The 14493-nt window shown below is 39.1% G+C and overlaps 1 protein-coding gene across 8 annotated transcripts in view; it reads right to left on the bottom strand.

Annotated features, from left to right (window-relative positions):
- The window catches only part of asic1c (acid-sensing (proton-gated) ion channel 1c), a 106436-nt gene that overhangs the window by 14360 nt on the left and 77583 nt on the right, over positions 1–14493 (bottom strand). For 2 of the 8 annotated variants that reach the window (XM_008434276.3, XM_008434278.3), the window contains exons 1-8: positions 13193–14198; positions 8062–8212; positions 6888–7015; positions 2510–2660; positions 2357–2413; positions 1721–1874; positions 1424–1515; positions 989–1068 (exon numbers count right to left, since the gene is read on the bottom strand). In XM_008434276.3, the coding sequence (XP_008432498.1) occupies positions 989–1068; positions 1424–1515; positions 1721–1874; positions 2357–2413; positions 2510–2660; positions 6888–7015; positions 8062–8212; positions 13193–13834 (1455 nt within the window). In that variant the 5' untranslated portion in view covers positions 13835–14198. The other 6 variants (XM_008434281.3, XM_008434284.3, XM_081598644.1 and 3 more) reach the window with 5 other exon arrangements.

The following is a 14493-nucleotide window of genomic DNA, read 5'->3' as shown; positions in this document are numbered from 1 at the left end:
CTGTTGACCACTATAAGTCACGCTCTGAACAGATTTGGCCTTAATGCAAGAGTGGTTAGAAGAAAATTCTTTTTTAGAAAGTAGTGAGAAGTCGCATGTACAGCTTCTGTTACAGAGAATCAAAAATACAGAAGATGATGATGTGGTCAGGTGATCGTTATAAGAGATGAAAAACTGCAGCGCTCATCACACTGAACACATAATCCTAGAGGATGGTGTTGGCAGCATTATTCAAGGATGATGAGTTTCTATTGAGATCTAAAGGGTAGATGTATAGAGCTAAATGCAGGACAATCAGGGAACCTCTTTAATAGAAAATACTTCAATGGGGCAGAAGTTTCCTTCCCAGCAGGACAGTGACATTTTGGCTTCATCTAGAGATAAAATGGGATGGTTTAGAACACAGGATAGTCATGTGTTAGATTGACCCATTCAAAGTATAGACATACAGTCAATTCAGAACTTGCATGTTAACAGATTATCCCCATATAATGTGACTGATATTGAGGTATTTTTATTAAGAAGAATGGCCAAAAGCTTCTGCTTCTATGTGAAAAGTGAATACAGATATAGAAACTTTGTGTCGATATGTCACATAACATCCTATAAAACCTATAGAAGCTTTTAGTTGTAATAAGAAATGAGGAGATAATTTTTAATTACTGGTGCATTTTCTTTCACAAAGCAATTTTTTGGTGGGCTCCCTTCTTTTTTTCCTGTCCTGTAAGGATTCTGAGGGACAGCCAATTGGTTGTATTTTTCAGATTAATGTACTGTTAAGGAGTCATAGATATGTAAATACTAAAACTTGTAATGCTTATTTTTTCCTTGTGAAACTCTGTAGTGCAGCCAACCTTTGTGAGACTACCTTGTACATTGTACATTTCAATGTCTACATAAAATAAAACAAAAATAGTATCGCACTGAACCTTTGTTATGACAATAGTTCCAAAATACATGTGAATAAGTAAAAAGGCCAAGTTTTTACCTCGTATAGGTAGTCGAATATTTCCAGTATTGTTAGAACACTGGCTCCAATGAAAAGCCCCATCTGACCTCCAATGTCACCTACAGAGGAAGAGATTAACAGATAGAGGCAGGTACACTAATTGAACAATGGTGCATGAAGCCATTCCCATTGCTGTCACATCTAATTCCCTGTATCTCTGAGCAATCTGAACAGAGTTGTCAAAAGTGTCCACGCAGGCCCAGTTTCTCATCAGAACCAGCCCTGCTGTCCTTGGAAGAGCATCAGATTATGAAAATGTGTTCAGCCTATCTGCGAGTTCAAAGAGGAACCCTCAAAGCACCAGGCTCCGATGCACAATGTGAACTTTGTGCCAGGGATTCGCTGAGTGCTGATACCAAAGTCATGCTGTTTTTTTTTTTCCTCTGAGAGAATAGGCAACTGTGAGAGTCTTACCGAGAAGCCCTGCAATTTCATAGGCCTTCTTCTGCTCAATTTTCTCATAGTTTAGAGCTTCAAAGAAGATGTCCAACACCAATATATTTTCTCTGTAGAGAGGACAGATAAGAGCATACCCAGCACATATCAGATCCTGCGATATATAACATTACATCAGTTTATATCTCACATTTACCTGAGTAAGATTCTTTCATTATTGTTACATTGAAGGTGAACGATGGAGACGTGGCTCAAAATGCATCAGAAAAGAAAAGTAGCTGACTAAATACTTCACTGATACTACATAATACTTACCCAATATATTGCTCAGTTTTGTTGAATTTCTTAGCCAGATATTTAGCAGATGCCTTACTGGGGATCTTTACCATGGACAGCTCCTTGCCATAGCGAGTCATGTTGCAGGGGGTCTGACAGACACAGTAATCGTTGTCTTTCTCTACCAAAAAGTCTGTGGATGATCAAAGTCATTTAAAAATATTGCGATCTATTTGAAAACAAAGCAAAATAAATAAATAAATAAAATAAATCAAACAAACCTGCACACAGTAGCTCTCAGTTTGTGCTAAAAATACCACGGCACGTAACAGAAATATACTCGCTGCCATCGTTCACTTTCTATGAAAGCAAATAATGACTGAAGCCATATTACTGGAGAGAACAAGGGGTGGGGGGGATAAAACTGGTGCGATTTATTTGAGCTCAGCGAAGCACAGTCACATCGCAAATCTTCATAATGGAATTTTTAAACAATAATTTTATTATTTTGCTTCAGCACTATCTGAGAGGAAAGTAATTTCTGAAGCAACATAAGTGCTATCTTAAGCCTGGAATATGCTCATGGCAAACCTCCTGAGCTTTGGGTTTCACACATTAATCTAAAAAAAAAAAAAAACATACTCATGCTGAACACGATAAAATGTGCGGGCTTACCTAAAGCTGGGTCAGCACAGTCTTTATATTGCTCAGGTGTGCAAACTGTTGAAGTACCTATTTGGAATAATGCAAACATGAAGCTCATTACTTATTTAAGCACCACAGGGGGAAAAGTGATTTTCACAAGCCAGGCTAAATCCCAATTCATACCGGGCATGTGAACCATTCTGCAGTTGCAGTTCTCCAGCAGGTACCGGGTTTCACAGTCAATGCGGCATGCGGTGATGCTGTACGTGGAGAAGAATTCTGAGTCTATCGGTGTGGACTTGCAGTCTCCCCAAGGTTGTGGGAGGTACTGAAGCTAAAAGAGCAAACGGCACATGTTTTCCCTCAGTACGTCGGCTCACAGGATTACACCAAACAACAAAAAAGAAACAGAAGCCCAGTGCACAGCTGAATAAGTACAAAAAAAGAGGACGAGCTCACAAAACCCAACACGTATACGTACACAGAAAAAAAAAAAAAACAGATGCCTTTAAATAAAAATGTGCTCTGAGACACAGGAGGTATACGATTTGCAGTCAGAACTGTATTATTGCTCATGTGTCGCAGCAGGCAGACATCATGCAGAACATTACTGATGCAGGTTTGGTTTCTGGCAGGGAACAGAGAACCATGGGATTAGAGACAGTCTTAGAAGTTGAAACTTGGATAGTTTTGACAGGACACCACAAACTATGGACAGATTTTGTATCCCTGACAGTAACTTAGTGTTTTTTTGGGGTTTTTTTATTGCTAAAAACTAAAAAAAATTTTCTTTCCAAAGTCATAATGGAGCAATATGCATCTTTTGAGGAGAGAGAGTAATTTAATACAATTTGGAGTAAGGCTGCATAATAACAAAACAGGGAAAATTGCAGTGCTGGGAATACTTTCTGGTTGCACTATAAATTCACATGCTATAGTGGGACAAAATCTGAAAAGGGCACTTCTGCTAGACTCTGTACATATATGAACCTAAAAAAAACTATAACAATAGTAATTTTTTTAAAGGCTTTGTTGGCTCTAGTGGCATTTATTTGAAAGTAGTTTGACAGGAAAGAGGGTAATGAGAGAGGGGGAAAACAAATGTCACCAGGCCGAGAACCGAACCTGCGACCACCGCCATGAGGACCAAGGCCTAAATACATGGTTTGTGCTTTGCCACTGCGCCACCACAACACCCCAAACGATAGTAATTTTGTTCATATTCATTATTCAGGCTTAAAATTGCAGTGATTTGCTCCATTTATGTTTGGCTCAGTGTGTCTGTAGTCCATTCAGATCCTCTACTTCTATTGTACTGAAAAAAACTGACATCTAACTACCAACAAAATTTTCAGTTCCCTTTCAATCTTTTTTTTTTTTCATTGGAGCCAATACCAATTTCATGACAAAGCAATGCAAAAAGAATCAAAAGTTTATGCATATATATAATCCAGTTTGCTTTAGGACTTTGAATTTGCAGTAGCTTTTAATTGCAACATGGGACTGACCGGCAATCAGTGCCAAAAGCTTTTTTTTCCTGGCAAACGTCTCAGAAGAATCGTGTGCTATTGTCACGTTAGGGTCAAGTGAAAGTCTCTATCGTATCCAGCAGCTCTAACCAGGCCAACTCCAACAATCAAAGGGTCATTTAGTCAATAGGGAGCGACGGAGATGAAGTGCAATTCACTGATTGTGTGGAGCTAAACCTACAAACATGATTAAGCTTTTATTGAACTCCCTTTCAAACCCACAGTCTTTCAGATGTAGACATGCACCAGATAGAACCCCCCCCCCCTCCCCCCACCCCCCGGTGAGCAATGTACTAGTCTAGACCAGAAGGCAGAATCCTCACAGGGGGTAAAACCTAATGAATCACACTGTCTGGTCCTTTCAGATGCTACAAGGCAGAGCTTCTATAATGTGCTCTATTGAGATATGCGAGCAAAAATAAAGACCTCATGTTGACAAAGCTGTACATAAAAAGGAAGGGGTACAACCGAACAACAAACAAAATTTTAATTAGGATACAGACTTTGATATGTAACTTAAAGGAATGACACACATTAACTTCTGAACAGAGAAGACAAAGATGACGAGGATACACAGCAGAAACTGTTGCACGTAGTTGCTTCAGCCACACAGAAGGGTGAACAGGCGGCACAGGAGGCACATGAATCCATTCCTTGTAGGGAGGGTAAAACAGCGGATAAAAGAGTGGAACTTAACAGGTGTGGAGGAACCGAACGACATGGTATTTTGCAGCATGCAGCAAGCCTAGTCACACATACACTACCCTCTGCTCTTGAGTGGAAACGAATGTTTGGAAGCCAGGGGCGACCCCAAAGCCCAGCTCATGGAGGAAGGGAGGCTCTGACTGAGAATGAAGCTGCACCTTTATGCCGGCCTCATAGGATGTCTCATCTAGGGTGAGGGGTGAGGGAACACAGCCCACATCATTATCGAAATCAAAAGGCAAGCAACACTGAGGTAAAGGGCAGAAGGGGATCAGTCGCATCAGGCAAAAACCCTGTAAAAGTGAACGTCCCGAGCAAAAACTCTGTAGGATTCAGTTTGACTTAAAGATCCATTGTAAAGTAATATTTTCAGTGGAGGTGTTCAAAGGAGGAAGAGACATGTGATGAGCTATTGTCTAAATCTTTGAGATCCTAGGAAAGTGGTTTGATGATATTCTTTAAAAGTTTCAACTTCTACATGTCATGCAACACGTTGGCAGGGTTAGCCCAAAATTCTGACTGGTGTGATGCATTCAAACGACTGAATTCAACTCAGTCCTGTTTCAGGATCAGGTTTTAAAATCCAAGTCCTCTGAAAAAGGAGTCACAAATGAAAATATGGAAATCATGTCTCTTTTATCTTAAGACTATAACACTGGCATACTGTACTCATAGCATAGGACACTTACTGATACAAATGTTTGCCAGACTTTAATGATAACCTAATTAACGCATCCATCTTTCAACACATAAACGCATCACTACTATGGCTGCTTGTGTCCTGATCATTAATGACTAATCTATGCTCTTTTGCTTTCAGGATGAAACCCTGCGATGGTGATTAATATACCCGATTTGCTTCTTGGTGACAGTTGAATGATGGTAAACTTTGAGCACTGATGACATTTAAAAGAAGAAAATAAGAGAGTCCCGTTTTTCACAGCAAGTTCTCCAAAACAATTCAATGCATAATTTTTTTTTGTGGTGTCCAAGTGCCAAAAATATGCCTCAATCATCCCATGCTATTCTGCTCAAACAAGACAGATTTTACATTAACATTTGGTCCATGCTGATGAAGCAGCCAAGCTGATTAACTTTCGGAGCAAAATCATTCAAATCTGGCTTCATTAATTGCTAAGGAAATTAATTTGATTAACAGCTCAAGTATCCCTTTACTTCACTAAAACTGATTATGCGCTAGAAATTTTAATGAGCCAGCAGCACAATGCAAAAATACAGTTGGTCATAAAGCATAATTATTATAATCATTGCAAAATTTAAAGCTCTTTGGAGCACCACTGCAATTTTAACATAAGCTTTTTGTCTTTTCTGTCCCTACGTCTGTCTGAAAACGCGATGATCATTGTTTGTCTTGTGTGTTTTCCTAGAAAAGAGGAAAAAAAAGACACATGGGGAATCTGTACTACAGGCAACATCATATAAATGCTGTAGAGTTTCATTAGATTTGGATTGGAAATCCATGTGTTCTCACTGTTATGACTATCCATGACGGCCCGTTCGATCAATTCAGGCTCCAATATAGTTATTACTTTTCATCCTTCACTGACGGCGGTGGGGCCGGGGCTGTCGTGCAAATTTTCCGCAGTCAACAAACCCTGCCACAGGCGTTTCTTCTTGTCATAAAATTGTGTCCTTAAATCAAAGTCTGTGCAAAATAGCTGTAGGTCATTGCTCTCGTAAAAAAAAAAAAAAAAAAAAAAAGAGCCGGTGGAAGTGGAAAACTAGTCATCATAACAAGAAGTCTGCCAGGTTTCTTTTTTTACACCGGCTCCAAGTGTTTTCAGATTTTTGTTATTTTTAGCAGGAGATACTGTAAGATGATGTAAGACTTTTTTTTTTCCTTTTTGAAACCTGCAAATAAAAGAACGTTGAAATAAAACATGCTGCGCATCACCTTGTAAATTCTGACAGGTTTCGTAGTGATCAAAAAGACACATTCATATTTTTCCTCCTTGGCTAAAAATAGAGGACTTAGTCTGAGCAGCCATATATTTTTGCATGCTTTGCAGTCCTAAGTGGGTTTGGCTCAGTAAGGAACATTACACTCATATGCTTCCATCTAATCATTACTTGGCCCTGCTCTGTCAATAATTCTTGGCTGCTTTAATTCCCCAAGTTTCATTTTGTGAAAACCGCACTAACTCCACTTTCCGCAGAGAGGGTAGATCAACGATCTGATTTTGCTCCATGCACTGTCACACAGTGATAATGGACACTAGTTGGCAAAAATTTGGGGACAAACACTCAATGAGGCAGAGCGGGGTGGGGGAATAAAAGAAAGAGGTTGGAGGCTGATCGTTAGGTACCAGTTGCTGCTGACATGACACAAAAGTTTGAAAACCAGGGGCTACACCGAATCCCAGCTGGTCAATGAAGGGTGGCTCGTCCTGGCTGTGGATCTGAACCTTGATGCCTGCTTCATACGATGTCTCATCTGTGGATACAGCACGGCAGAAAATATAACATTTACGGCCATCGAAGGGAAGCCGCTCTTTGGGTGTTTTTTTTTTTTTCCCGGTTTCAGCACTCAGTGATTAACAGTTTTTGCAATAATAGTGTTTTAAACCTTCTGGGTGAAGCAATACCAATATTGGTGTGTTAGTTAATTTTAAATAGATTTACAACCAGTAATGTCCCTGCATATTGTAATAGAGATTTATTAGAGCACTGTGAATCTACTCACAGTGGTGCACCTGGAGAAAAAAATGGAAACAATAAAACATAAGAAAACAATACAATACTACAGATGGAATTGTTTTATCTTTTCAATTATGCTTCTAAAATATTATCACTGCAACAGACCAACTGAAAAAATGTTGTTCTAGTATATTTGGCAGTGTGTTTGTATTTAGACCTCCTGAACTCTTTCAGGCTATGCTTCTATCGGTGTTTCTCAGCTATGGATGATGATTTTTGCCCATTCCTGTGTAAACTAACGGGAAATCTGACTATGTAAACTCAGTCAGATTAGATGAAGAGCGTCTACAAACAGCTTTTTTGAAGTCTTGTCACATATTTTTAATTGGATTTAATTCTGAGCATTGACAGGGCCATTCTAACACATGAATATGCTTGAATTAAACCATTCCATTGAAGCTTTTTAGGTTTGCTGTCCCGCTTATGTCTTCAGCAGCTTCTTGCAGGTTGTTTTTTTTCTTAAGCATTGCTCTCTATGGGTCTGTTCTCTGTAGGTTTTGTTTAGTGGCATTTAAGTAAAGGGAGGTGATCATAAATGCAAGCCACACAGTTTTTGCTTTGTTAAAAAAAAATGTCGAAAAATACAAATTCCCTTCACTTCAATTACATAAGATCCCAATTAAATACACAGAAGGTTGTGATTGTCACATGATAATATGTGAAAAAGAAATCAATGGGCGGGAACATTTTTGTAAGGAACGGTAGATCCTCTATAAGGAGAGGTTTCCATAAATCTGTTAACCTGTTAGTATAAGTAAGAATAGTGTTTAAAGTTGCACTGACCTGTCTCTCCCCAAACAGGCAGGTATTCATCCTGCTGGATATCCAGCATGATTTCCAGGCCATTCCCTGTGCCTCCTTTCAATGTGGTCAGCAGAGGGTTGCCATCTAACCCCGAGTTGAAAGTGTAGCATTTCCCGTAGCGAGTGTAAATCTGTAAACAGAGAACAAAAAAAAAAGCCCCAAAAAGAATGAGTATGAGTAACAACCTCCCCACAGCACCACAGCAAGCTGTGCACCAGTACAAGATGTATTACATGTCAGTGTGTAATTGTGCAGAGGAGGTAATCATTGCAGAGGTTTTCTGATTACCAGAGAAAGAAGCATTGGCTTTGAATAGGCACTGGTTTAGGAAATTAACTAACGCACCTCGGTGGCAGCAACAGCCATCTATTTTTACCCAATTTCACTCCAAAGAAAAGTGGTCCCCTGAGTGATTTATTGTAAATATAGTGTTTAAACATCATTGAATTAGAAACACAGACAGAAAAATCTATCCGACCACAGATGAAACCTCTATCTAGGATCGAAGCAATGCCAGAATAGTTCAGCAGCTCTTAATATTTAATACAGTCACTGCTGGTATTTTATTTTTTTACACCAAAAATCTTCCACATTCATAAAGCTTTTTCCTCAGAGTTTGTGGATGACTGTTGTTTGAGTAAAACAAAAACAAAAAAACACAACTTATTATCTTTAGAAATAATTAGCATGACACTACTGATATGCCAAAAAGTTACATAAACAAATGATGCAGAAGTAGTAGAACTAACTTAAAGAAATGATGATCCAGTGTACACGGAGCAGTAGCCAAATAAAAAGGCAATGATTATCAACTACCAAAGGTCACAATATTAACATCAGCAAATTGTTCAGCACAGAGAGATAAACATTCTTTGGAGTATTGATCTCTGGGAACTTGAAACTGGCCCAGCAGAGACTGCACTGTTCTTAGGACCATCCTCAAAGCATTCTGCACTTCAGAATGGTACTCCATCTGCAATAGGCCAACATGAGCGCCCTGCACAGGACAGTGAGAGGAGCCGAGAAGATCCTTGCAGCGTCCTTACCCCCTTGTCTGAGGTTTGATTCAGAGCCGCTGCAGGAACAGAGATCTCAACATTGTCACTAACTCCCTAAACCCTCTCCGGGTACATAAAATCCAAAGCTGAACAAGCAGACAGCAACGCCACTTTCCTTGTTAAATTTAATTGTGCTAAATTGGTGCTGCTGAGATTATGCACATCACATCAATACACCTATTTTATATTCCATCAATTTTATGTCTTTATCTAATTGTGGTTTATGTGTTTATAGTCTTCTAACACTAATCTGTCTGTTGAGTGATGATTTGAAACAATGAAACACTGTCTCGTTTTATACGCCATAATGAAATTACAACTAATTGATTTCACTGAGGCCGAGAAACGCCACAAACCCCGACTTAGAATCAGTTTTAGACAGAATCAAAGTGCAGAACTGGCTGGCAACACATTTCAAAATAGTAAGCATTTACAGCATGCCGCATTGCAACAAATAGCAATGTTTGTTGCGATGCCGTTGTAAGCTGTTGAGAGTTCACAGCAAATAAGCATACTGTAACAGGTCAACTATGAAAAAGCCATCACTACAGTAGTTCTACACACATGAGCAAAAAACAAACAAACACTGGAGTCTAAAAACAAGTGATCTACTGAAACATTTAACACAAAATGCCTTTGCAGAAATGGGTTAATCATATCATAAATGCATAAATATGATCACTATTTCATGAGGTATATTTGTTCAGTAACTTAGTAACACACAAACTGGCCAATACCATGGCAGCAACACAGTGCATTTATTCATGTGGTGAGAAAAAGTTGAGAAAGATTATTATTTATAATAAATAATATGAGCTGATGTCTTGTTAACAGATGTTTTAAGGCCTCTGTCTTACTCCAAAGTAGGAAAATAAAACAATTACTGTAGAAAGTTACAATAAAGTAGCAACATTGACTCATATTTCCAGCTTATTAAATAATGAATTCCAGTGTGTTGATTAGAGCCATTCAAGTATTAGAAGAACTCACAACACCATAGAAAACTGTAGAACACTCAGATAGTGGCTTTCAGCCATTCATGTATCTTTAGCACTTGTCTAAATCAACCTCACATCAGGAAAGACACAAACTCCAGCTCTTGGTGACTTTTCATCAGTTATCCTCTGTAGCGAGGCTGTGTTAAAGGGTCTGCTGGCGGAAACCCAGGCAGCTGGGTAAAGTTGATCTCCAGAGATCAGAGTCAGTGTTCCGTGTCCGACTCACACAGACTTTCGTGCAGTTCAGACAGATGCTGTACGACAGAGCTGTAAGCCTTTTCCCACTGCAGGCCATATAATGAGGTCTGCTAAGTGACTCGAAACCATCTAACTGGTGAGTTTTAAAAATTTTACACAGCAATTTAAATAAAATACCAGGGCCAGAAAGTCACACTTCAGCTACGACAAGAGACGCTTCAGACACAGGCACAGCTTAAATGCAAAATATGGCTGTGTATGGCTATGAAGATGGATTTTTTTTTAATACATCAGAAGTTCTGCACTGATATTTTAAAGTAACAGTGAAGCTGTGGCAGCCAATTGAGATCACTTGGATTTCAGATATCAAACTGGTTAAAGCTGTCACTGTTACGCGTTTTGGTTGTTAAGACAAGAACACTGATCAAGTTTCAGTCAATAAAAACAGAGTTTGACTGTGTAGCCTACTATGACCCGACAAAAATCTGAATATTTATATGAGACCCTAAGCATAATTTGATTTGGAGCTGCAGACAAAACTGCACCAATATTCAAATTCAAATAGACGCACCTTGTTTCATGGTACGTACAGCAGTACTCTTAACAATTTTGGTAACATAAAAAGATTTTGATTTGCTCCTTCCACATTTTTCACTTCCCATTGTTTATAAAACATATGCAGAAGTAAATTTAATTCTAAGACCTGATCATCTGTTCTGGAGGGTTCTGTTTAATTGGTTGCTCTCACAAGGAAACATGCTGGATTTGTTGCAGCTACAGTGTGCATTAAGTCTGCAGTGAAGAAACTTTTTTTCTTCACTGCAGTGAAGAAAAGTTTTTCTTTTCTCTTTTTTGCACCACGGTTTAAAATCACTGTCTCTGTACAATCTGTAAAACATTATTTTGCATGGGGTATAAAAAAGTGACAATGTTGCTGGGAATATTATCAGTAAATCTATTGTAAATTATAAGTGGATGGTGAAAGATTTGAAATTTTCTCTGCTTGTTTTTGTGAAGTAAAATTTCTTCCAGCTGTTTTCACTTCTTAGCCACATTTTCTAAACAACACCTTGCTCCTCCACCAGATCAGTAAAACAACTCCTTCAAACAAATCCACAGCTACATTTGGATTTTACGCTTGACAAAAAGACAACAAAGTGTCTTTATTGGTAGTAATTAGTAAATTATGTATGCCAAATCTATCAACAGTAAAACATGTGGCTGCATTTAAAACTCTCCCAAGCTTTTCGTACTGGGACTGTCAAAGACTGAAGAGTGAAGAGGGAAGCCGGACTAGTTAAAGCCAGAAAAACAGCAACATTAATACTTTAGATTGTTGTCCTACTGCATTACCCAACTGCCTTTCAGCTTAAGGTTGCAATGGCCCAACTACCTCGAAGGAGCTGAGTTGATGTTTCCATCAATTACAAGTCATCCAGGTCATTAAGCAGCAAAGCAGATCCAGACTATCACGTAACCACTATGACTGACTTCCTTAGGGATCATCAAAGTATTTTTGGTTAAATGTGAGATGGAATTTTTTTTCTTCAAAAGCTGGTTTGGTACTCTACCATTTATGTCATTTTTACCCCAGTCACTTTCTTATTGTTGAGGCTTTGATGGCCTGAATGGCAGAAAAAGAGGCTTACAGTGCTTAAAATAAGTTATGAGGGTCTGTCTCTTCTGGGAAAGCTCTCCACTGCTCAGTGTTTTCTAGATTTGTGGAATGACTCTCACTGTGGTTCTCTGGCGCACCAAAGACATAGAAATAATGATGTGTTGCACTGAGAGATATTTCATCCCTATTTATCTTGTCAGACAGGCTCTATTTAAGTGAATTTCCTGATGCTACAGGTCTTGCAGTAATTAGGTCAGGCTGCTGAAATTGCACTCAGTTTTCCAAAAAGGCTTGCTAATCACAGTTAATTTATTATTTAAATGGACCTTAACAAGTCTAGTTGGCAAAGCTTTATTTCCCCCTAATAACTGAAATTACCAGAGGAAAGCTGCTTTTTGTATTTATTGATGCTGTCTTCATCTGGAAATAAAATTGTTTGATGATCTGAAACAACGCAAAGTCAAAATAATTTTGAAAGAGGAATATACTTTTTTTTTGCATAAATAATATTTATTTAAGATGAAGTGCAAGTTAAAAAACTTTGAGTTTTTAGACTAAGAAAGAAACAACTCAATTAAAAAGCCTTAAAATATTCTAAATTGCGCAGAAATAATTCAATATCACAGGGCTGTCTCGTTTGTTAATTTTACTAAATACTAAATGAATTCACATTTTCAAAGAATTTTAAAAGTTAATTTGAAGTACTCTTGATAAAGGTAGCTATTTAAAATCTGCAGTCACAAGTCAAACTGCTGCTGAAGCCCTGGAGGAACTTATGAAGCATTTTAGTTCATTTATACCTTAGAATCCAGATCATCAAAAATGTATGTTTGCATTAGTTATATGACTCTGTGCCTTTTCTTCATACCTTATGGATATTTAATTTGAGAAACATTTTTTATTTAAATTTTGTATGATCCCTGATATATTGACATTCATACGTTCCAAATTTTCAGTGACCACAGTTATATAAAACATGTTTAAAAAATTGACATCCTACATGGAGACGATGACTGTGGGCTACTGTACTTGTTTTCTTAAGAGGCTTTTCAAACAAAAAGTTTGAGAGGAAAAACAGGACTGGCATTTTTTTTTCCACCTCCTAAACATCAACACCTCAAAACAGCCTGAGAGAAATCTTGCTCTAAAGAGGCTTTGTCAAATAAATTATTAATGCACCTTGCAAGCAACACTCATACTCCACACCTGGCAAGCACCATCCTTCTCTTTCTACATACAGTGCTGAAGTTTTTGTAGGTGCAGGTCTCCCCACGAAACCTGCACTCCAGCAGCATGTCCTCCAGCTGGTGGCTGAGTCGACTCATCATCTCCGTGGTGTTGACGAGATAATCAGGGGGCGGGGTGTAGTTCTGGAAGTCCAGCAGACCCAGGAGAGCTGGTTTATGGCTTTCTTTCAGGATGGACAGACTCCTTTTTATCACAGTGTGGTTAGGATACATGAGGTCCATCCAGTAACCGCTGTGATACAGGTCGTCCTTAGTCATACTAGATGCACGAAACACGTTCTTGTTGCAGAAAGTGACAGCTGGGAAGGACATATTGTGAGCCCAAACCATGTAAATCTTTGTGACAGCAGGGTAGGACATCAGGTAGAGGATCCGGTTCCAGGACCAGGTGCAGAGAAGACTTATGCAAAGAAAGAAGGCCAGAGTCCAGATGAGCTGCTGTGGTTTCGACTTGTTCGGAGAGAATATGAACTTCAAACCGTGGATTTTGGTCCTCCTGATGAAAGACACAGTGATCTCTTTGAGAGGCGTTTTGAGCCTGCTGGACGTTGCCTGTTGGACGGCACTCTCCTGGGCATCGTTTGGTTTGTTTGGCCCCAGGGCGATTGATTCAGATGTAGGTGCTTTGACCATAATTGCAAAGGCAAGTGCTTCGTGATCAAGTGCAGTTTCTTAGCAGCCCTCGGCAGACCACAATTTACTCCCAGTGGCTTTCACAATCATGTTCCGTTTTATGTGTCAAAAATTCCAGCTAGCAGACACTGAGGTCTGAGTGCACAGCGGTCTGATAAAATCAAAAGAAGAGTGCTCCTTTTATAAGGTAAATTTGATTTACATAATGATTCACTTATGATAAATACAGCTGAATCACTCCGGAGATAAAAAATAATCAGCATAACTATCACAAGTCCTTCATCAAGAGATAGACGGGCGTGATAATTGCAGATGTGAGCGACGACTCCACTCCCAGAGGTAATCACTTTGAGAAGCCGGAGAGACTTACCTCTCTGTGGCTCAGATCCTTCACTCCTCCATCTCCCTCTCTCCAGTGCCAGACAATACTCACAGATTTCGGTTGTCTCTGTCTCAGTGCAGCAGCTGCCCAGAACTCAACTCCTCCTTTTTTCCCACACATTCAAGAGATGCTTTTCAGCCTGTTGACTTGAAGCCCGCAGAAGGGAAAATAAAGCTTGTTGCCCGCCCTTTTCCACATGCACTCTCCTCACAGTCGAATTGAGAATGAGGTGGAGCCAGTGGATGAAATTGTTTTCCTCTGGTGATGAAGTAGACCT

Source organism: Poecilia reticulata, chromosome 17 (genome assembly GCF_904066995.2).
Source record: "Poecilia reticulata chromosome 17, P_reticulata-male-v2, whole genome shotgun sequence".
In the NCBI taxonomy this organism is placed as follows: domain Eukaryota; kingdom Metazoa; phylum Chordata; class Actinopteri; order Cyprinodontiformes; family Poeciliidae; genus Poecilia; species Poecilia reticulata.
This window is presented reverse-complemented; position numbering and strand designations above follow the sequence as displayed.